General features: G+C 46.4%; 1 protein-coding gene across 1 annotated transcript in view; it reads right to left on the bottom strand.

Moving 5' to 3' along the window:
• Positions 1 to 23606, bottom strand: part of LOC132810178 (zinc finger protein 585A-like) — a 43981-nt gene extending 20375 nt beyond the window's left edge. The window contains exons 1-4 of the mRNA XM_060822622.1: positions 23580 to 23606; positions 21022 to 22114; positions 8764 to 9355; positions 5378 to 5430 (exon numbers count right to left, since the gene is read on the bottom strand). Coding sequence (XP_060678605.1) covers positions 5378 to 5430; positions 8764 to 9355; positions 21022 to 21524 — 1148 coding nt within the window. The 5' untranslated portion in view covers positions 21525 to 22114; positions 23580 to 23606. The remainder of the gene's footprint in view (positions 1 to 5377; positions 5431 to 8763; positions 9356 to 21021; positions 22115 to 23579) is intronic.
• Positions 23607 to 23612: the final 6 nt, after the last annotated feature.

The raw sequence follows: 23612 nt of genomic DNA, 5'->3' as shown, positions 1-23612 counted from the left end.
GGCAAACGTTAGTAAAAAGCCAGATTCATAGAGATATACAGCACAGAGACAGACCCTTCGGTCAATCTCTTCCATGCCAACCAGATACCCAAAATCAATCTAGTCCCATTTGTCAGCACTTGGTCCATATCCCTCTGAACCCTTCCTATTCAAACACCCATCCCGATGGCTTTTAAGTGCTCTAATTGTACCAGCCTCCACCATTTCCTCTGGCAGCTCATTCCTGACATGCATCACATTCTGCATGAAAAAGTTGTCCCTTAGGTCCCTTTTAAATCTTCCCCCCAACTCCGCCTTAAACCTATTACCCTCTAGTTCTGTACTTCCCTATCCCAAGGAAAAGACCTTATCTATTTGACCCTATCCATGCCCCTCATGCTTTTATAAAAAGTTGACGTTTCAGGCATAAGCCCTTCATCTGTTAATTTTGAAACTTCCCAGGACTTCAGACTCTGGCGCGATGGGGAAAACAGCCCCATCCCATCCCTCCGTCCCTCCTCACCCGGGTAATTCAGACACATACCTGAGTTTGCAGAGTCTGCCCCCCCCCCCCGCCCTGGAATCACTCCAGTTGCTACAAGTGAACAGATGTTACCCCCACTCCCTCCCGGGATGAAGAGTTGCCCAGAGGGAGGGAGTTTCACTCTGAAACTGACAGGGCCACTTCCGCGTTGTGACGTCATAGGTGAAGCGATGGGGCGGGGAAAGGCCGACAACAGCTCCGCGCACTGCGCCTGCGCAGCCCTGCAGTTTGCAACAGGGTAATCCCTTCCTTTCAGAGAATTCCCAGAGTGTGGAAGCAGGCCACTCGGCCCAAGGAGTCCATACCGACCCTCCGAAGGGTAACCCATCTCCCTACCACCCTGACTAATGCACCTAACGTGCACATCCCTGGGCACTACGGGTAATTTAGCTTGGCCAATCCAACCTAACCTGGACAAAGTTAAAAATCAAGCACCCAACAGGTTTATTTGGAAGGACTGGTGTTAACAGCGCGGCTCCTTCATCAGGTGATTGTGGAGAATAAGGTCACAAGGCACAGAATTCATGGAAAAACATTACAGCGTCATGCCATTGAAATTACATATTGAACAGACCGGGATTAAGTATTTCATCGTTTAGAATGGGTTGCAGGTATCAATAATATGTAAATCCTAGAACATCCTGTCAATTACGTGTGTGCATGCATGAGGGAGAAAATTGTCTCTTTCTGTGCTGTATATCTCTGTGTCTATATGATAACAGATGCTTTATTTACGTTGGTGTAAATATTGTTATAAATCATACTAATAGTTATAGTTACTATTACTAAATGGGTACTAATAGTTAGATGTAAGGGAGAGAGTCCTGGGAAAACTCTATTTCTGGTTTACTTCCCAATGAACAAACATTTGAGCGCAGCATGGTGGCTCAGTGGTTAGTACTGCTACCTCACAGCACTAGGGAGTTAGGTGCATTAGGTAGGGGTAAATGTAGAGGAATGGGTCTGGGTTGGTTACTCTTTGGAGGATCAGTGTGGACTTTTTGGGTGGAAAGGCCTGTTTCCATACCATAGGAACCTAATCTAATTAAGCTGAAGGACCTATATATTTTTAAATTTTGTTTCATTTTTCTTGTTTGATTCCATGGTATGACTACACTTGTGTCTGATTGGTTTGAAAGACTGGGAGATTGTGCGTTGGGTCTCAATTCACTGAATGTTTTATTGTTCCAGAAGGTGGAAGGAATGGGGGGAATGGGGGGATGGGGTCAAAACCTCAGCAGAAATCCAGCAGAGCTGAGAGCAGACCCACATCTTACTCTGTTGGAACAGGAAAATCAACAGAGGATAGAGAAACCAGGAGCTGAAATCCGAGCTGACACCAGATTACTCTGTGATCTGTGCTTTCATTAGCACCTCTCCCATTATCCTGCTTTCCATTTGACTACCCCCTCAATATTCAGAATCCAATCCTTGTCATTCTGAAGCCATATCTCCGTTAGGAGTCTCAGATCATAATTATTCTCTTCAATGTGTGCAGTCGATTCACTCGCTTTTGTTACAATGCAGCACACATTCAGATACACCGTTTTTAGTTTCAGTTTTTGTGATCTTTAGAATCCAGTTTTGATTGCTGGTATATTTACTCTCGTTGTCCCTTTCTATCATTCTCTGATGTTAATTCTCCAGATCACGACATTGCTCACTGGCCTTGATTTGGATTGGCCGTGCTAAATTGCCCATAGATTCACTACTCTCCAGGAAAAGCAGTTCCTCCTCATCTCTCTCCTAAATCTACTCCCCCTCATCTTGAAGCCTGGTCTCATCTACCATCAGAAATGACTGGATAGGGTATGGCTTCATCCCCACAATTCAATGAATTTCCACTTTCCAAGATGTCTTCACTCACTCAGTTGCTGTCTCACAAACGAAAGATTTCATTGTAACTTCTTCTGTTCCAAATCAAGGCAAAACATCTTTGAAAGCTGCTCTGAAAGTCCAGTCTTCACAACCACACTTCTGCTTTCACCAAAGACGATTACAGACATATAGCACGGAAACAGACCCTTTGACCCAACTCATCTGTGCCAACAAGAAACCCTAAATTAATCTAAATCATCTGCCAGCATTTGGCCCATATCCCCCTAAACCCTTCCTCTTCATATTCCCATCCAGATGCCTTTTAAATTTTGTAGTAATTGTATCAGCCTCCACCACCCTCCGTGAAAAAGTTGCTCCTCAGGTCCCTTTTAAATCATTCCCTCTCACTGCAAACATATGCCGTCTAGTTTTGGACTCACCTAACCTGGGTACTCACCCTATTCTGCCCCTTATAAACATCTATAAGGTCACCCCTCAACCTCCAATGCTCCATGGAGAATTTCCCTGGCCTATTTAGCTTCTTCCTGTATCTCAAACACTCCAACTCTGGCAACAGCCTTGAAATCCTTTCTGAACCCTTTCAAAGTTTCACAACATCTTTCCTGTAGCAGGAAGACCAGAACTGTACACAGTATTCTAAAAGTGGCCTAACCAATGTCCTGTACAGCCACTCCATGACCTCCTAAGACTCACTTTCAAGGAACCATGAACCTGCACTCCAAGGTCTCTCTGTTCTGTGACACTCCCCTTCACTGTGTCAGTCCTGCCTGGATTGCTTGACCAAAATGCAACACTTCACATTTCTCTAAATTAAACTCCATCTGCCACTCCTCAGCCCATTGGCCCATCCGATCAATTCTAATTTACAGCAAACTCTTTTTCCTCTCTAATTCCCTGGAAGCTGAAAAATCTCCATCCCACGCAATCTCCCTCCATTCTCACTTTGTTGAACCTAATTCCTGCTGCATCTCATCCTGAAGGGTCTGGTTCATGCTGATGAACAGGGGTCACAAAGCTAGTTCCTTTTTTGGACTAAAAGCTTTTCCCTGGCTCAAGGAGACGCTGTTCATGACTTTTTTCAGAGAGGTAATAAACTGGCCAGGTTCTGATCAGTCTGGTTTGAACAGAGATGAAAAGAATTTTGAGAGACCTTTTGCTTATATCTAAACAGATGTGACTTCAGGCCAAATTGGTCATGTTTTAGTTTTAGTTCAGTCTTGAACTGGTTGCAAGTTCAACAGGGAGCTGTGTGGAAACTCTCTCTCTCTTTCCTGTCTCTCAACTTCAACCTATAAGCATGTGTCCCATTTATAATGGGTTTCAAAGGGAGTTGGCTTATTGGGACAGTTGTGTATATTCAGAACAGCATAACTGAGTCTAGTTGGATAGGCTGAGTTCTGTAGGAGTTCTTTATTCTGATCTTTGTGTTGCATTGTATAATTTTGAGAATACATTTTTTGACTGTTTTAAAATCTAGTAGTCAACTGAGCTCATTTACTCCAGATAATTTTCACTAGACACTGACTAAACCAAATTACAAAGTTATGGTCTGGGGCTGCCTGCTTAAAAATGTTTTGAGTGGTCTGGATTAGTCCTTAACACAGGCCCACACACTCACTCAGGGGAGATTTAATGGAAACATACAGAACATTGAAAGGCCTAAACAAAGTGGGCATTGGGAAGACGTTTCCATTAGTGGGAGAGACCAGGAGCTGAAAGGGACTAGAAAAGGGAAGACCTTTTAGAAGGGAGATAAGGAGAAACTTTTCAGCCTGAGAGTGGTGAATCCATGGAATTCATTGCCACATGAGGCTGTGGAGGCCAGTTCACTGAGGATATTTAAGACTGAGATAGATAAGTTCTTGAGTATCAAGGGTTACAGGAAGGAAGTGGGAGAATGGGATTGAGAAACATATCAGCCACGATTGTGTGGTATGAGCAGACCTGATGGGCTGAATGGCCTACTTTCTGCTCCTCTGTCTTATGGTCTCTTGCTGTCTTGGACACAGAGTGAGAGAATTGGGAGCAGGAGTAGGCCATTTGGTCTTTTGAGCATGCACCAGCACCGAACAGATCATAACTGGATGTGAATATACCTACATCTAGGTGGATAGGCTGGGACATTTTTCACTGAAGCACAGGAAGTTGAGAGGTTGCCTATGAAGTTTATAAAACCAAGAAGGGTGTCAGTTAGGTAAGTGGCTGGTGCTGTTTCCTTCAGGTGGGGATTTCAAGATTAGGGAGCAAACTTTTAAGGAGAGAGGAGAAAGATTTAAAAAAAGACATGAGGAACAACTTTTTTTTTGAAAGAGAGTGGTGTGTCTGTGTGTGGAATCAAGGTCCTGAAGAAGTGATGGATATATGTACAGTAATAACATTTAAAAGACATTTGGATAAGTACATGAGTAGGAAAGGTTCAAAGGGATATGAGCCAAACTATGTCGGACGAGTTTAGTTTATAAATATAGCCAGCATGGACTAGCTGGACTGAAGTGTCTGTTTCTGTGCTGTATGACTCTGTAACTGTTCTGGTCTTAAAACCATTATTTTTGCCTTCCCCCATCACCATCCACTTCTTTGTTGTTCAGAAAACTGATGAACACAGGCTTAAATATATTCAATGACTGCCTGATCACAGAAAGCCATCCCAATTTCTGAATTCCTGCTAATATACCACTTGCCTTGCTGATTGCTTGCTACACCCTGTCTGACAACTGGCAGTGACTGGTGTGGAAGGACGCTGAGACCCCATTGTACATCCACACATCATTCCTGACGAAGGGCTCGTGACCAAATCACAAACACTCCTGGTCCTAGATGCTGCCTGACCTGCTGTGCTTTTCCAGCACCACACTTTTTGACTCTAATCTCCAGCATGTGCAGCCCTCACTTTCTCCACAGCCCAGTATATAACCATTTAAACAATGACCTTTTTTCGGCATTTTCTTCCACAGCAAAGGCAAAATCATCACGTTGTGTTCATGCGTTTGCCAATGGAGACAGACCTGGACCAACGTTTGCAGAGTCTGTTCCCCCAACCCCCGATTCACCCCATTTCCTTTCAGTTGCTGCAAGTCAACAATTGAAGCTCAGAATTTAGAAAAGAAACTGAAAATATAGTAAGAAAAGAGAGTGCCGTACTCACAGATGTTGGACAGAGGAAGGAGGTTGCAATCTAGAGTGAAGTTCAATCTTCATTCGGGGAGAGGAGCAACAACAGCAACTTCCGAAGCTCATGTTCCAACTTCCGCATTCAGACAGTAGGGGCGCTCTGATTGGCAGGAGGACCAGTCTCTTTCCGGTCCTCCAGTGCTTCCTATTGGTCCATCAAAAGAAGGGCACGAGCCGTGTGCGCGGACACCGAGCAGCTGGCGGCGCAGTTTTTTGCTGACTCCGAGGAGCATGCGCAGTGCTTGCTGACAGAGAGGCTGGAGATCCTGGGAGCTGGTGTTACTGACAGGTTTGAAGTGTCCAAATGCCAGGAGGAGAAAAAAAGGCTGGAGCCACTTTCTTTTCCCCATCTGTGGCTCGACTTCTTAGTCCTACTGCATTTGTTTGGATGCTCAACTTTTGTATATCTTTTCCCCAAGGTTGGGGTCCTAAGGCTTAGGGCAAAGGTTTAGGGTAAATGGGGACAAATTTGGAGGGACCTCGGATTAGAAATAAAAACAGTGTGAAAGTTAATTGGCCTCAAGAAATGCCCTCTCTTACACCCCAACAAAAATAGATTGTTCACAGCCTATTGATCACTCAGTGGGAAGACTGTTGTGAAACTTGAAAGGGTTGAGAAACGACTTAAGGATGTTGTTAGGGTTGGAGCTCCAGGGAGAGGCTGAATAGGCTGGGGCTGTTTTCCCTGGAGTATTGGAGGCTGAGGGGGTAACCTTATAGAGGTTTATAAAATCATGAGGGGCATAGATAATGTAAATAGACAAGGTATTTCCCCTGGGGTGGCAAGGTCCAGAAGTAGAAGACATTAGTTTTAGGGTGAGAGGGGAAAACGTAAAAGTGTCCTATGGGGCAACTTGTTTCATGCTGAGAGTGGTGCGTGTATTGAATGAGCTGCCAGAGGAAATGGTACAATTACGACATTTATATGGATGGGGACATGAACAGGAAGGTTTACAGGGATATGGGCAATGTGCTAGCAAATGAGACGACATGAATTTAGGACATCTGGTCAGCCCAGACCAAAGGCCTTCCTTCTGTGCTCTACAACTCCGATTCTTTTTCGACGTAGTCAGAGCCAATTTCACAAGACTAGGAATAGGCCATTCACCCATTACAGCCCGTCCTCAACTGTGGCCTAGCTGCACATATTTCAATGCGAGTTTCAAAAGATGTCTGCAGCTTTTTTATGAAATTGATCATGCTTTAATAATGTTTCTGAATATATCATTTTAGCTATTCTTAATGTTAAAAATAAGCCATTTCCCAGGTAGAGTCAGCACCATCCATTCTCTCTCCCTCTTCTTATCGGTTCCTGAATCCTGGCACCAGGCAGACACCAATATCATCTGGCCTCCTGCTGGCAACTGCAGAGAACAGAGACAATCCTTGACCCAATCAGAAGACTGTCCTGAAGGGAATGACCATCTCGCAGAATAAAGTGTCCGGTTAAGATCCCCCCACCCACCACCACCACCACCACCACCGTGTCTGCAGCCTGGCTTCCAGCTGAATCTGTCTGAGCCGAAGGTCCTCCAGTGTGTGTTTCCCCTGGATGATAGCATCCAGAGCCTCCCACCTTCTGTGAGACAAGTGCCACTCTGTCCTCTCCGATGTGTGTTGTGTCACTGCTTAACTGTTTCCAGTGGCCGAGCAGAGGTTGATGGCCAAGTTCAGAACCCATGAGGATAACTTTGGGTGATCTCACTCTCTCATACTCACGCAGACCCTCTCTCGTACACATGGTCTCTCTCAGACACACACAAACCCATCACTGCACACACCCTCTCACAGGCTCATACTCCATTATACACACACGAAAAAACTTACATGCACTCACTATTCTCTCATGCACGCACATACATACAAGTCCATGGGATGAATTTACGTTTGCAGTATTATATTTGCAGATAGATTCAATGTGTGCTTTTTGTGGAAACATCGGCAGGCAGTTAATGAAGGCAATCAATCCATGTCATATTTTATCAACTCATACTTTGGGAGTAGAACCAGTCTGATTCAAGATTGGGATACAGACAGACCGAACCTCTCACCTTTCATGTATTGTCTGAGCTGAGATGTCACCTATTTTTATAAAACCTTAAGTCATCTTGAGAACATGAATTAAAAGTAGTTCTGGGATTTACATATTAATGAACAGAAACCTGCAATCCATTCTAAAAGATGGAAGACTTAACAGCAATCAAGGTTTGTTCAATATCTCCTATCAGTTGTATGAAACTGTGATCTTTTGCTATAAAATCTGTGTCTTCTGATCCTGCTCCACAGCTACCTGATGAAGGAGCAGCGCGCCTAAGGCTAGTGCTTCCAAATAAACCTGTTGGACTATAACCTGGTGTTGTGAGATTTTAACTTTGTGCACACCAGTCCAACACTGACACCTCCACAACATTTCTAGTGAACACAGCCCACACTTCCACCAGGAAACTTTACAATGCTGATAAAACAACGCAGTACCTGCATTCCTAAAACATTTACAATTTCTAATACTAGCTACTCATTCACCGCTCCATCTGATACATAACATTGGAAACTCAGTGCAGGAGGCTGAAAGAAATGAGCAGCTTTAAAACAAAAACCTCTTGAGCTGAAAGCTTTCAATGAGAGTCTGAGCCCAGTAGTAAGTTCAGGTAACCTTTATTGCGACCCAATTTTGTTACAGCTTCAGATTCCCCCAGCAAAAAGGTGTAGAAAAAGTATTTTTTTTTAAAACAGCTCAAGGTCAAAGCCCACACACTTCTCCTCCCGCCCCCTCACCCCCACTTTCTTTACTATTTGTCAGCACAGAGTTGTCCTTTTGTAATTGGATCCTTGGTATAGCCATAAACTAGAAGTAGTATTGCCTCATGCACCAATTTAAACCCATACCTTGTCTCCAAGTAGGTTTTTCCCCCCTCATCAGTTGGAGTGGGGTTGGGGGGGGGGGAGGGGGGAAGAGGGGGAGGCGGCGTGCAGAATACTCAACCAGACTGCTGTGGGTCTGGGTAAAGGATGCACTGGGACGAGTGAGTGAATCCGTTCCCACAATAGCAGTTTCCTTCCCTAAAAAGGTTGTGAGTGAATCAGATGGGGGTTCCCCCTCCCCTCCCTGACAATGGTTTCATTGTTAGATTCTGAACTCCAGATTTGGAACCAAATTCCAATTCCGCCATCTGCCTTGGCAGCTCCTGGAACTGGGTTGATAAAGCCACTCAGCCGTCGCTGCTTTAAACCCCCTGCGATGGCATGTGAACTCTCTGGTGCCTCCGCAGGTGGGAGGAGCGGCTAAAGCTCTTCCCGCACTGATAGCAGGTGAACGGCCTCTCCCCCGTGTGGACCCGCTGGTGCCTCAGCAGGTCAGAGGCCTGGGTAAAGCCTTTCCTGCACTCTGGGCAGCTGAAGGGCCTCTCCCCCGTGTGGAACCGCTGGTGCTTCAGCCTGTCGGAGGAACTGTTGAAGGCCTTCCTGCACTCTGTGCAGGGGAACGGCCTCTCTCCCGTGTGGACCCGCTGGTGGGTCAGCAGGGCGAAGGAATTGCTGAAGCCCTTCCCACATTCGGTGCAGATGAACAGCCTCTCCCCAGTGTGGAGCTGCCGGTGGGCCAACAGGGTGGAGGCCTGGGTAAAGCCCTTCCTGCATGTGGAGCACCTGAAGGGCTGCTCCCCCGTGTGGACCCGCCGGTGCCTCACCAGGTCAGAGCAATTGCTGAAGGCCTTCCCACACTCAGGGCAGCTGAAGGGCCTCTCCCTGGTGTGGACCCGCCGGTGCCTCACCAGGTCGGAGGAATTGCTGAAGGCCTTCCCGCAGTCTGTGCAGGGGAATGGCCTCTCCCCGGTGTGACTGCGACGATGAATCTCCAGAGCAGATGGGAAACGGAAATCTTTCCCAGTCGCCACACTTCCACGGTTTCTCCATGGGGCAGGATTCCTTGGGTTTCTCCATGGCCGAAGCTTCATCCACACACAACACGTGTAGAGCTCCTCCCCTCCGTGAATTCCTCTTCCCAGGCCTTATAACTGTTTCAGGCTCCACACTCAGTGCACTCCAACAGTAGGGTCCCTCATCCAGTCCCACTGATGCTGAAAACGGACTGAAACAGGAACCAAAAAGCTTTGCTCCTTCTCACAGAATCAGTCAACGATTGTTGCTGTCCGGATGGATTGAGTGACTGTCAGACATTGACGTCAAAGTGAGGACTGCAGACGCTGGAGAGTCAGTGTTGAAAAGTGCGACGCTGAAAAAGCACAGCAGGTCAGGCAGCACCTGAAGAGCAGGAGAGTCGACATTTTGGGCATAAGTCCTTCATCTGTTGATTTTGAAACTTCCGTCTTCAGATCTTCAAATACTCTGTAAAAAGAGATTAGAAAATTCATTCCTGTCAGTCCAGAATAAAAATTCAGAACAAGCAATTTGTTTGTGTTGTTATTCCACAAAATTGAAAGCACTATCCCTCTCTCTCTCTCTCCCGCCCTTCGCTCTAACTCATTCTCCTGAAGGTGTTGATTCAGGATCTGATAGGGGCAGAAAAGCAAAAACGTCAAGACTGACATCTGAGTTTTGGATAACTCCACCTGAAATTTAATATCTTTCACAACACTGGGATATTGCTGAGAGTGAGCAGGTCTGATTTTGGGAAGCAAAAAAATGTCAATTCGGGGTGAGCCTGCAATGCAGGTTCTTGAAGAACAACCAAACACAAAATGGTTAACATTCCCAGGAACTGATGGGGGTGAGAGAGAAAGCAAAATGAACCATCAAGGCATTGATACCGCCACCACAGAAACTGAACATACAGACATGACAAACATTCGTGGAAAGCCAGAGTCATCGAGATGTACAGCACAGAAACAGACATTTCGGTCAAATTCTTCTGTGTCCAACCAGATATCCAAAATTAATCTCGTCCCATTTGCCAGCGCTTTGCCCATATCCCTTTGAGCCCTTCCTTTTCACACACTCATGCTGATGACTTTTAAATGTTGTCATTGTACCAGCCTTCACCACTTCCTTTGGCAGCTCATTCCATACATGCACCATCCTCTGCGTGAAAATGTTGCCCCTTAGATCTCTTTCCAGTCTCCCTCCCCCTGCCCTCACCTTAAATCTATTACCCTCGAGTTCTGGACTCCCCATCCCAAGGAAAAGACCTCGTCTATTTACCCAATCCATGCCCCTCATGATTTTAAAAAAGTCTATCAGGTTACCCCTCACACTCTGACGCACTAGGGAAAACAGCAACACCCTATCCTTCCAACCCTCCTTACCCGGGTAATTAAGGCACATATCTGAGTTTGCAGAGTCTGCTCCCTCCCTGGGTTCACTCCAGTTGCTACAAGTAAACAAATTTCCTCCCCCCGCACTCCACCCATCCCTCCCCTCTCCTCCCATACACCATTTCCTCCCTCCTCCCCCCACGCTGCTTCTCCCCTCTCCCCCCCACCTCCCTTCCTGAACAGTGAACAAAAATCCCTTCACTTCAGAGAACCCTCACTGTTCTAACAAGTCCACACCAACCTCCGAATGGCAACCTCACCACACCCATTCCCCTCCTCCTATTACTCTACATTTACCCCTTGACTAATACATCTAACCTGCACATCCCTGGGCACTATGGGTAATTTGGCCTGGCCAATCAAACCTTACCTGGACAAAGTTAAAAATCACACAACACCAGGTTATTGTCCAACGGGTTTATTTGGAAGCACTAGCGTTTGGAGCGCTGCTCCTTCATCAAGTGGTTGTGGAGTAAGATCATAAGACACAGAATTTCTGGGAAAACATTACAGTGTCCTGGTATTGAAATGATATATTCACAACCCTGGATCATTAAGTCTTTCATCTTTTACAATGGATTGCAGATATCATTAATATGTAAATCCCAGAACTTCCTGTAAGGCACCTTCCCAGGATAACTTTGAAGCTTTATAACAAAAGGAGACACCTCAGCTCAAATAATGCATTAAAGGCGTGAGGTCAGAATCTGTATCCCAGTCTCCAGTCAGACTGGTTCTATTTCCAATGTGAAATTTACAAAATATTAGATGTATTAACTGTCTGCAGATTGTGGAAAATAGAATGCATATGCAAATATCATTCTGCAAACACAAATTCACCCCCATGGACTTGTGCATGTGTGTGTGTGCATGACAGAGAGAAAAAGTCTGTTTCCATGCTGTATATCTCTATGTCAATTTGACAACAGATACTTTTTGTTCTGTTGGTATAAATATTGTTGTAAGTCATCATAGGTACTAATAGCTCGATGTAAGGGTGAGAGAATTCCTCAAATAAGGCACTGTAGGAATCCTGGGAGAGTAGTATTTCTGGATTACTCCCTATTGAACAATATTAAGCACAAGCACCTACTTATTTCTAATTTTGGTTCACATTTCTTGTTTTATTCCCTGCTATGACTACACTCAGTGTCTGGATGGTTAACAGGCTGGGAGATTGTGGGTCTGGATTGACTTATTGTTCCAGAAGGTGTGTAAAAAAAAAGGGATCAAAGCATCATGAGAAATCAGGACCTGAAACCTGAGCTGACACCAGATTACCCTGTGATCAGTGCTTTGATTACCTGTGCTAACCCTCTACCTTTATCTTGCTTCCCATTTGATCACCTTCTCAATATTGAGGATCCAATTCTTGTCATCCTGGAGCCATATCTCTGTAAGGAGTCCCATATTTTAATGATTCCCTTCAATGTGTGCAGTCAATTCATTCGCTTTTGCTGCAATGCAGCACACATTCAGACATACCATTTTTAATTTCAATTTCTGTGATCTTTAGAATCCAGTTATGATTGCTGGTACATTTACTCTCCATGTCTTTCTGTCATTCTCTGATGTTCATTTTTCACATTACTGTATTGCTTACTGGCCTTGATTTGGAATGGCCATGCTAAATTGCTCATAGTGTCCAAAGATGTGCAGGTTAGGTGGGTTAGCCATGGGAAATGCTGGGTTAGAGTTTCATAGTAATAGAAGCAGGAGTAGGTCATTTAGCCCTTCGAGCCTGCTTCGCCATTCATTTAGATCATGACTGATCTCTCCAATGTCTCAGCTTCTCCTCCCTGCATTGTCCCAACTACCCTTAATACCTTTACCATGCAAAAACCCATCTAACTGTGTCCTGAATATACTTAATTAAGCTGCCTCTACTGCTTCCCTGGGCAGAGAATTACATAGATTCACTATTCTCTGGGAAAAGCAGTTCTTCCTCATCTCTATCCTAAATCCACTCCAACTAATCTTGAGGTCTGGTCTCACCCACCAGCAGAAATGACTGGATAGGGTAGGGTTTCATCCCCACAGTGCAATGAAATCCCACTTTCCACCAAAATCTCAGATGTACTCACTCACTCAGGTGCTGTCTCATAAATGAAAGATTTCATTGTAACTCCTTCTGCTCCCAGTAAGGACAAAACATCTTTGAAGGCTGCTCTGAAAGTCCAGTCTTCGCAATGGCACTTTTGGTTTCACCAAAGACCCAGACAATCATACAGCACAGAAACAGACCCTTCAGTCCAACTCATATGTGCCGCCCAGATATCCTAACTTAATCTAGTCCCATTTACCAGCTTCCTATTCTTGTACCCATCCAGATGCCTTTTAAATACTGTAATTGTATCAGGCTCCACCCCTGCCTACGACAGCTCATTCAATACATGCACCACCTTCTGCATGAAACAAGTTGCCCTTCATGTCCCTTTTAAATCATTCCCCTCTCACTCAAACATATACTCTCTAGTTCTGCATTCACCCTATCCATGCCCCTTATAAACATTTATAAGGTCACCGCTGAGCGTCTGGTGCTCCAGGAAAATATCCCTGACTGATTCAGCCTCTCTCTGTAGATCAAACCCTCCAACTCTGGCAACAGCCTTTTAAGACTTTTCTGACCTCTTTCAAAGTTTCACACCATATTTCCTGTAGCAGGGAGACCAGAACTGAACGCAGTATTTTAAAAGGGGCCTAACCAATGTCCTGTACAGTCACAACATGACCTCCCAACTCCGATACTCAATGCTCTGACTAATAAAGGAAAGCATACAAAATACCTTCTTAACTATTCTGGCTACCTGAGACTGCACTTTCAAGGAACAATGAACCTGCACTCCAAGGTCTCTTTGTTCTGAAACACTCCCTTAACTGTCCTGCCTGGATTGCCTTACCAAAATACAAACATCATATTTCCCTAAATTAATCTCCATCTGCCACTCCCTGGCCCATTGTCCCATCCAAACAATTCTAATTTATAGCAAACTCTCTGTAATTCTTATTCCCTGGAAGCTCAAAATCTCCATCCCACACACTCCCACCATTCTCACTTTGTTGAACCTAATCCCTGCTGTACCTCATCCTGAAGGGTCTGGTTCATGCTGATTAACAGGGCCACACTCAGGGGAATCTAATTGAAACAAACAGAATACTCAATGGCCTGGACGAGTTGATGTTGGGAAGATGTTTCCATTGGAAGGAGAGACTAGCGGCCGAGGGCACAGCCTTAGAGTAAAGGGAAGACCTTTCAGAACGGAGATTAGGAGAAATTTCTTTAGCCAGAGAGTGGTGAACTGATGGAATTCATTGCCACAGAAGGCTGTGGAGGCCAGCTAACTGAGGATATTTAACACTGAGACAGAAACAGTTCTTGAGTATCAAGGGGATCGAGGGTTAAAGAGAGAAAACAGGAGAATGGGGCTGAGACACTTATCAGCCGCAATTGAATGGTCTGGGCAGACCCAGTGGGCTGAATGGCTTAATTTCTGCTCTTATGGATAAGTACATGAATAGGAAAGGTTCAGAGATATATAGGCCAAACAACGTAGGACTAGTTTAGTTTATGAATATAGTCAGCATGAAATCAAGTATCTGTTTCTGTGCTGTATGATTCTGTAACTGTTCTTATAACCATCTTTTCTGTTCCCTCATAATCATCCACTTCATTGTTGTTCAAAAATCAGATGAACTCAGCCTTGAATATATTCAATGATCCCCTAACCGCAGGAAGGGCCCACCCAACCTCTGAACTCAATTCCTCTTGCTAATACACTACTTGCATCTGTCTGACAACTGGTATTGACTGGTGGAGAAAGACACTGAAACCTCTTTGTACATCCACATAACATTCCTGATGAACGGCTCGTGTCCAAAACGTCGACTTCCTGGTCCTTGGATGCTGTTTGACCCGCTGTTCTTTTCCAGGGCCACACTTGTCAACTTTGATCTCCAGCATCTGCACTCCTCACTTTCTCCATATCCCAACATATCACCATTAAAACAATGCACCTCCTTTCTGCTTTTGTTTTCCCACAGCAAAGGTTATATGATCACATTGTGGTCATGCATTTGCCACGTATTTGCCAATTGAGACACAGATCTGCACCAACATTTCTAGACAAAAAAGTGAGTACTGCTGATGCCAGAGATTAGAGTCGAGAGTGTGGTGCTGGAAAAGCACGCAGGTCAGGCAGCATCCGAGCAGCAGGAAAATTCCTGATGAAGGACTTTTGCCCGAAACGTCGATTTTCCTGCTCCTCGGATGCTGCCTGACCTGCTGTGCTTTTCCAGCACCACACTCTCGACCAATATTTCTACACTCTGTCCCCCTCCCTGAATTCACTCCCTTTCCTTTCAGTTGTTGCAAGTCAACAATTGAACGCCAGAATGAAAAAAAAAGTGGAACAGATGGCGAGGAAAGAGAGTGCTGTACTCACAGATGTTGGACAGAGGAAGAAAGTTGAAGTTTGGGGTAAAGCTTAATCTTCATTCAGAGAGACAGGAGCAGCAGCTGCTTCAGAAGGTCATTGTCCAACTTCCGCATTCAGACAATAGTGGTGCTCTGATTGGCAGGAGGACTAGACACCTTCCGGTCCTCCCGTGTTCCCTATTGGTCCATCAAAAGTAGGTCATGAGTTGTTTGTGCGTACAGCCAGGAGCGTGCACAGTCTTTTGCTGACACCAGCGGACATGCGCAGTGCTTGCTGACACCGATGGGCATGCGCATTATGCTCTTCAGAGATGCTTATGTTACTGACAGGTTTGAAGTGTCCAAATGCCGATCGGAGGGAAAAAAAAGTAGAACCACAATTCTCTCCTTCCCCTTCCCTCCTCCCCTCCACCCCGCCCCCCCCCCCCCCGGTGGCTTGACATTGTATTCCTTTTGCATTTTGGCTGGCTGCTCAACTTTTGTATATCTTTTCCCTCGGTTAGGGGAGTCACAAACTGGAGGACATAGGTTTAGGTTGATTGGGGAAAGATGAGGGATGAAAAAGTGTTGCTGGAAAAGCGCAGCAGATCAGGCAGTATCCAAGAAGCAGGAGAATCGACGTTTCGGGCATGAGCCCTTCTTCAGGAATCATGAGGGAAAAATCTTCAGGGAAAGATGAGGGACCAAAGGATTAGAAAAGACGTGTGGCATTTAATTTGCCTCAGGAAATGCCAGAACTAGAGGACATTAGTTTAAGGTGAGTGGGGAAAGGTTTAAAACGGACCTAAGGGGTCACTTGTTTCACGCAGAGGATGGTAAATGTATTGAATGAGCTGCCGGAGTGGAGGCTGGTACAATTACAACTTTTAATAGGCATCTGGATGGGTGTACGAATAGGAAGGTTTAAAGGGGTTTGGGCCAAGTATTGGCAAATAGGAATAGAATAATTTAGGATAGCTGGTCGACACAGACCAAACTGTTTCATTCCATGCTCCATGACTCTATTTCTACACAGGCAGAACCAATTTCACAATATTAGAATTGGAAACTCACCCCTTTCTGGATTATTGGTGCTGGAAGAGCACAGCAGTTCAGGCAACAGTAAAATCGACATTTCGGGCAAAAGCCCTTCATCAGGACTAAAGGCAGAGAGCCCAAAGGGTGGAGAGATAAGCTAGAGGAAGGTGGAGGTGTGGAGAAAGTAGCAAAGAGTGCAATAGGTGAGTCGGGGAGGGGATGAAGGTGATAGGTCAGGGAGGAGGGTGGAGTTGATAGGTGGAAAAGAAGATTGGCAGGTAGGACAAGTCATGGGGACAGTGCTGACCTGGAAGTTTGGAACTAGAGTAAGGTGGCTGAAGGGGAAATGAGGAAACTGTTGAAGTCCACATTAATGTCCTGGGGTTGAAGTGTTCCGAGGCGGAAGATGAAGCGTTTTCCTCCAGGCATCTGGTGGTGAGGGAGCGGTGGTGAAGGAGCCCCAGGACCTCCATGTCCTCGGCAGAGTGGGAGGGGGAGTTGAAATGTTGGGCCACAGGGCGGTGTGGTTGATTGGTGCGGGTGTCCCAGAGATGTTCCCCAAAGCGCTCTGCTAGGAGGCGCCCAGCCTCCCCAATGTAGAGGAGACCACATTGGGAGCAACGGATACAATAAATGATATTGGTGGATGTGCAGGTAAAACTTTGATGGAGGTGGAAGGGGCCTTTAGCGCCTTGAATGGAGGTGAGGGTACAGGTTTTACAGTTCCTGCGGTGGCAGGGAAAGGTGCCAGGATGGGAGGGTGGGTTGTAGGGGGGCATGGACCTGACCAGGTAGTCACGGAGGGAACGGTCTTTGCGGAAGGCCTAAAGGGGTGGGGAGGGAAATATATCCCTGGTGGTGGGGTCTGTTTGGAGGTGGTGGAAATGTCGGCGGATGATTTGGTTTATACGAAGGTTGGTAGGTGGAAGGTGAGCACCAGGAGCATTCTGTCCTTGTTACGGTTGGAGGGGTGGGGTCTGAGGGCGGAGGTGCGGGATGTGAACGAGATGCATTGGAGGGCATCTTTAACCATGTGGGAAGGGAAATTGCGGTCTCTAAAGGAGGAGGCCATCTGGTGTGTTTTGTGGTGGAACTGGTCCTCTTGGGAGCAGATACGGCGGTGGCGGAGGAATTGGGAATATGGGATGGCGTTTTTGCAAGAGGTAGGGTGGGAAGAGATGTAATCCAGGTAGCTGTGGAAGTCGGTGAGTTTGTAGAAAAAAATGTCAGTGTCAGGTCGGTCATCATTAATGGAGATGGAGAGGTCCAGGAAGGGGAGGGAGGTGTCAGAGGTGGTCCAGATAAATTTAAGGTTAGGGTGGAATGTGTTGGTGAAGTTCATGAATTGCTCAACCTCCTCACGGGAGCACGAGATGGTGCCAATGTTTCTCAACCTCCTCATAGCCTGTCCTCAACTGTGGCTAAATTTTACAAATTTCAACACAAGTTTCAGAAAGATGTCTGCAGCTTTTTTTTAAAAAAATAGAATTGAACATGCTATTCTCAATGTTAAAGATCAGCCATTTCTCGTGCATCCCCATCTCCCAGGTAGAGTCATCACCATCTGTCTCTCTCTCTTCTTAGAAGAGCTTGATACAGCGATCAAAGAGGGATGGAGGCACGAGAAATAACAGGTGGTGGGGAAAGAGAATGGTTGAGGGAGTGAGGAGTTGAGGGTGTCAACAGAGAGAAAATGGACAGGGGAACAGAAGGAGAATGGACAGATGGCAGTGAAACTACAAATCCCACCTTCCCCAGGACCACAGTAATCATTTCTCAATATACAAAATGGCTAAAGCAGTAGAATCACATAATCCCTGCAGGCCTTTCAGCCCATTCACCTCACACTGACCTTCCAAACAGCATCCCATCAAACCAACCCACTTACCATACAACCCTGCAGTTCCCCATGGCTTACGCACCCAAAAATGCATATCCCTGGACACTTCAGCACAGCTGATCCACCCTAAACTGCAGATCTTTAGAGTGTGGGAGGAAACCGGAGCACCTGGAGGAAACCCACGCAGACACAAGGGGGACAGTGTGCCAAAGTTGCCTGTGGCTGGAATCAAACCCAGCCCTGTGAGGCAGCAGTACTAACCACTGAGCCACGATGCCACCCAGAGCTTTGATGTTCTGCTTTGTCTTTATAGCTTCTGACTTCTCACGCGCCCTCAGCAGAGGCTCTGCCCTCCTGAGATTTGTGGACCACACCCACTGCAGCTTCCCTTTCCCACTTCTCCTGTCCTGAGCACGACAGTTCCTGAACCTGGTGCCAGACAGACACCGATGCCATCTAGCCTCCTGCTGCTAACTTCAGAGAAAGACGACAATCACCTGTCAATATTCTGCCCCTTACCCCCAGCGCCCCCCACCACTCAGCCAGTTAGCTCCTCCCCCTGCCTCCCAATCTCAGATTCCCTTTACCTGTGTGATTCACACACTCACCCTTCTGACCCTGTCCACTGACCTAACCAGAAGGCTCTGTCCAGAGGGGAATGACCATCTCCTGGATAAAGTGTCCGGTTAACATTCCCCGTGACGTGTCTGCAGCCTGGCTTCCAACTCCATCTCTGTGAGCCAAAGGTCTTCCAGCATGTGTTTATCCTGAATCACAGCATCCAGAACCTCCCACCTTCTGCAAAGTGAAAGACAAGTCTCACCCTGCCCTCTCCAATGTGTGTGTGTGTGTGTGTGTAGATTAGATTCGATTCTCTACCGTATGGAAACAGGCCCTTTGGCCCAAAATATCCACACTGACCCTCCAAAGAGTAACCCACCCAGACCTGTTCCCCTACCTTATATTTACCCCTGACTAATGCACCCAACACTATGTGGAATTTAGCATGGCCAATTCACCTGACCTGCACATCTTTTGGATTGTGGGAGGAAACTGGAGCACCTGGAGGAAACCCATGCAGACATGGGGACAATGTGCCAACTCCACATAGACAGTTGCCTGAGGTGGAATCAAACCCGGATCCCTGGTGCTGCGAGGCAGCACTGCTAACCACTGAACCACCACGCCACCCAATAACTGCCGAATTGTTTCTACTGGCCAAGCAGAGGCATTTGCCAAGTTTGGAACCCATGAGGACGGTCTCAACCGGGACCTTGGGTGACCACACTACACTTAACACTGTCTCTCACTCCCACACACACACATACACACCCAGTCACGCAGACCCTCTCCCACACACACATACACCTCCCACACTCAAATCTATGCAGACATCCTCTCACAGGCTTATACTCCATTGCATCGACACACTTTCTCAAGCATGCACATGCAAACACACACTCTCTCTCTCTCTCATGCGCACACACAAACCTATGCAGTGAATTTGCATTTGCAGATACATTGTGCTATTTGAGCAAAACACAATCTGCAGGCAGTCAATCTTTGTAATATTTTATAAATTCCTACTTTGGAAATAGAGCGTGAGAGACTCAGGACTGGGATACAGACAGACTTGAACCTCACATCTTTCTTGCATTGTCTGAGCTGAGATGTCACCTAATTTTATAAAATCTTAAGTCATCGGGAGAATGTGACTTAAAAGTAGTTTTGGGATATACATGTTAATGAACCGAAACCTGTAACCCATTCTAAAAGATGAAAGACTGAATTGCAACTGGATTTGTTCATGAAATCTTATCAACTGCATAACACTGTAATGTTTTGCGATAAATTCTATGTCTTACGATCCTGCTCAACAGCTACCCGATGAAGGAGCAGCGCTCCGAAAGTTATTGCTTCCAAATAAATCTGTTGGGACTATAACCTGGAAGTGTGTAGATTTTAACTTTATCAACCTCAGTCCAACACCAGCAACTCCACATCATTTCTAATTAACACAGCCCACACCTCCTGGTGCTGCCAGTAAACTTTACAATGCCGATAAAATGACACAGTACCTGCACTCCTGAAATATTTGCAATTTCCAACAATACTAGCTACTCATTCACTGCTCCATCTGATACACGACACTGGAAAATTAGTGCAGGAGGCTGAAAAAAATCAACAGGTTTAAAACAAAAACCATTTGAAGCTCAAAGCCTTCAATGAGAATCTGAGCCTGGCGGTAAGTTCAGGTAACCCTTTATTGTGACCCAACTTGGTTACAGCTTCAGATTCCCCTCAGCAAAAAGGCGTAGAAAAAGTAGCTTTTCATTTAAAAATAGCTCAAGGTTAAAGCGCACACACTCCCTTTCTTAACCTGTACGAAGTATTGCCTCACTCAGCAATTTCAACGTATACTCTGTATCCAAGTAGGTTTCTCCCTGTTCATTTGCTGGTGAGAGGGAGGGGCCCAGTGGGGGAGAGAATTGGGATGGGGGAGAGAATGGGGATTGGGGGGGGGGGGGGGGGGGGGGGGGGTAGATTCAACCATAGGCCAGACAGGGTAAAGGATGCAGCTGGGACGACTGAGTGAATCCTTTCCTACAACAGTAGTTTCCTTCCCGATAAACGACGTGAGTGAATCAGATGGGGGGTTTTCTCCCACCCCCTTCACCCCAACTCCCCCCAAAAATGGCTTCATCATTAGACTTGGAACTCCAGATTACTCACTGAATTCCAATTTTACCATCTGCCATGGCAGGATTCGAACCCGGAGCCCCGGAACTGGGTTAATACTCCAGTCGATAATGGCACTCAGCCGTCACTCCTTCAATGCCCCTGCTATGGCACGTGAACTTGCTGGTGCCTCTGCAGGTGGGAGGAGCAGGTGAACACCTTACTGCGCCTGGGACAACTAAAGGGCCTCTCCCCCGTGTGGATCCGCTGGTGGGTCTGGAGGTTGGAGGCCCGAGCAAAGCCCTTCCCGCACTCGGGGCACCTGAAGGGCCTCTCCCCGGTGTGGGACCGCTGGTGTCTTAGCCGGGCAGAGGCCTGGGTAAAGCACTTCCCGCATTCACAGCAGCTGAAGGGCCTCTCCCCCGTGTGGACCCGCTGGTGGGTCTGAAGGGTGGAGGAATCGCTGAAGCCTTTACCGCACTCTGGGCAGCTGAAGGGCCGCTTCCATGTGTGGAGCCGCTGGTGGATCAGCAGGGCAGAGGCCTGGGTAAAGGCTTTCCTGCACTCGGAGCAGATGAAGGGCCTCTCCCCTGTGTGGACCCGCCGGTGGGAGGAATCACTGAAGGCCTTCCTGCACTCGGAGCAGGAGAGTGGCCTCTCCCCCTTGTGGATTCGCTGGTGCCTCAGCAGGGCAAAGGAATTGCTGAAGGCCTTCCCACACTCATGGTAGCTGAAAGGCCTCTCCCCCATGTGGACCCGCTGGTGGGTCAGCACGGTGGATGCCTGGGTAAACCCTTCCTGCACTCGGGGCAGCTGAAGGGCCTCTCACCGGTGTGACTGCGCCGATGAGTCTCCAGAGCAGACGGGGCACAGAAGCCTTTCCCACAGTCGCCACAGTTCCACGGTTTCTTCACAGTGCGGGACTCCTCGGGTTTCTCCATGGCCGAAGCTTCAGCTGCACAAAACGTGGGTACAGCCCCACCCTGCCGTGAATTCCTCTTTCTAGGCCGTATAACTGTTTCAGGCTCCACACTCACTGCGCTGCAACGTAGGGTCTCTCATCCAGTCCCACGGATTCTGAAAATGTATTCGAACAGGAAGCAAACGCTTTGCTCCTTCTCACAGAATCACAAAATTCGTTGCAGTCCCGATGTCCCAGTGTCACTGTCAGACATTGATGTGAAAGTGAGGATTGCAGATGCTGGAGACAAGAGTTCAAAAGTGTGACGCTGGAAAAGCACTGTAGGTCAGGCAGCATCCGAGGATCAGAAGTCAATGCTTCGGGCATGAGGCCTTCATCTGTCGATTTTGAAATTTCCTTCTTCAGATCTTCAAATAACCTGTAAAAAGAGATTACAAAAGTCATCACACAGTTCAGGGTAACAATTCTGAACAAGCAATTCTACTTTCTGCAGATTATACTTTTCTTTTGTTATTCCACAAAATTGAAAGCACCATCCCACTCTCTCTCACCCCCTCTGTTCTCACTTCGCTCTAATTCTCCTCAAGGTGCTGATTCAGGATCTTACAGATGCAACCAACAGAGTCATAGAGATGTACAGCATGGAAACAGACCAAACCCAGGGAAAAGACTTTGTCTATTTATCATATGCATGCCCCTCATAAATTTGTAAATCTCTATACGGTTACCCCTCAGACTCCAACGCTCCAGGGAAAACAGCTCCAGTCTGTTCAGCCTCTCCCTATAGTCTCAAATCTCTCCAACCCTGCAACATTGTAGTAAATCATTTCTGAACCCTTTCAAGTTTTCACAACATCTTTTCATTGAAAGGAGATCAGAATTGCACACAATATTCCAACAGTGGCCTAACCATGTTCTGTACAGCCGCAACATGCCTCCTCCAAGAGTTCAAAATTAACATGAAAGAAGTCTTCGATAAGCATTTGGTACTTAAAGTTTGAGACAAGGCACTCATGAAATGCATCCAACAATCTTGAAGGAAGAACGACAGAAATTGTAGAAGCCATAATTTATCAGTCTCCCATGGACTTGGGAGAGGTGCTAGAAGACTGGAGAACTGCAAACACTGCAGCCTGATTTCAGAAAGGTTGTAAAGCTAATCTCAGCAATTATAGAGTCATAGAGATGTACAGGCATGGAAACAGACCCATCGGTCCAACCTGTTCATGCCGACCAGATATTCCAACCCTATCTAGTCCCACCTGCCAATTAATTTGGTGGAGAAGCTTCCAGTAATACTTATTCTGGTCAAAATTAGTAGTCACATGGAGAAAGGTGGATTGAGTAGGAAGTGTCTGCATGGGATTTCTGACGGGACACTGCATTTAACTAACTTGATGGAGGTTTGTGAAGACGTTTCAGGCTTGATAAGGATAACACTTCAGCTCTCCTCTTTGTTATCCATCCTGCTGTCTTGGGAGCCTGGTACCACTAAAGCCTTGACATATTCTGAATGGCATGCGTTTGAGGCGATTAAAAGCACCAAAGTATGACTTCAGATTACTTGGCTACATTGGTGTCTCGGTTTTGCTATCCTATCTCTCCAACAAAGGCTGACACCGACTGTGAGCAGGAGTCTGCTGGGCACCACCTTCATTAATGAAAAGGGAAAGAGCTATTGATTCAGCACCTCAGTAAATCTTGAGGCAGTCTTGGCTCCTATGCACATGTTGGGATGCATGCAAGGAGATGTTTATATTTTGCTTCTGTACTTAGAATTCATAAATTGAAGCAATGTACATTTAAAAACATTCAAGATTAAAAGTACAGAGGAGATCATATTATACAACAATCCAACAACCCCGTCCCAAGACAACATGTACCTGACCCTCACAAAGCTGGCGGCTGGTTGCCGG

This window comes from Hemiscyllium ocellatum, unplaced genomic scaffold (genome assembly GCF_020745735.1).
Source record: "Hemiscyllium ocellatum isolate sHemOce1 unplaced genomic scaffold, sHemOce1.pat.X.cur. scaffold_1566_pat_ctg1, whole genome shotgun sequence".
Lineage (NCBI taxonomy): Eukaryota > Metazoa > Chordata > Chondrichthyes > Orectolobiformes > Hemiscylliidae > Hemiscyllium > Hemiscyllium ocellatum.
Note: the sequence above shows the minus strand (reverse complement) of the source record. Positions and strands in the feature narration are given on the sequence as shown.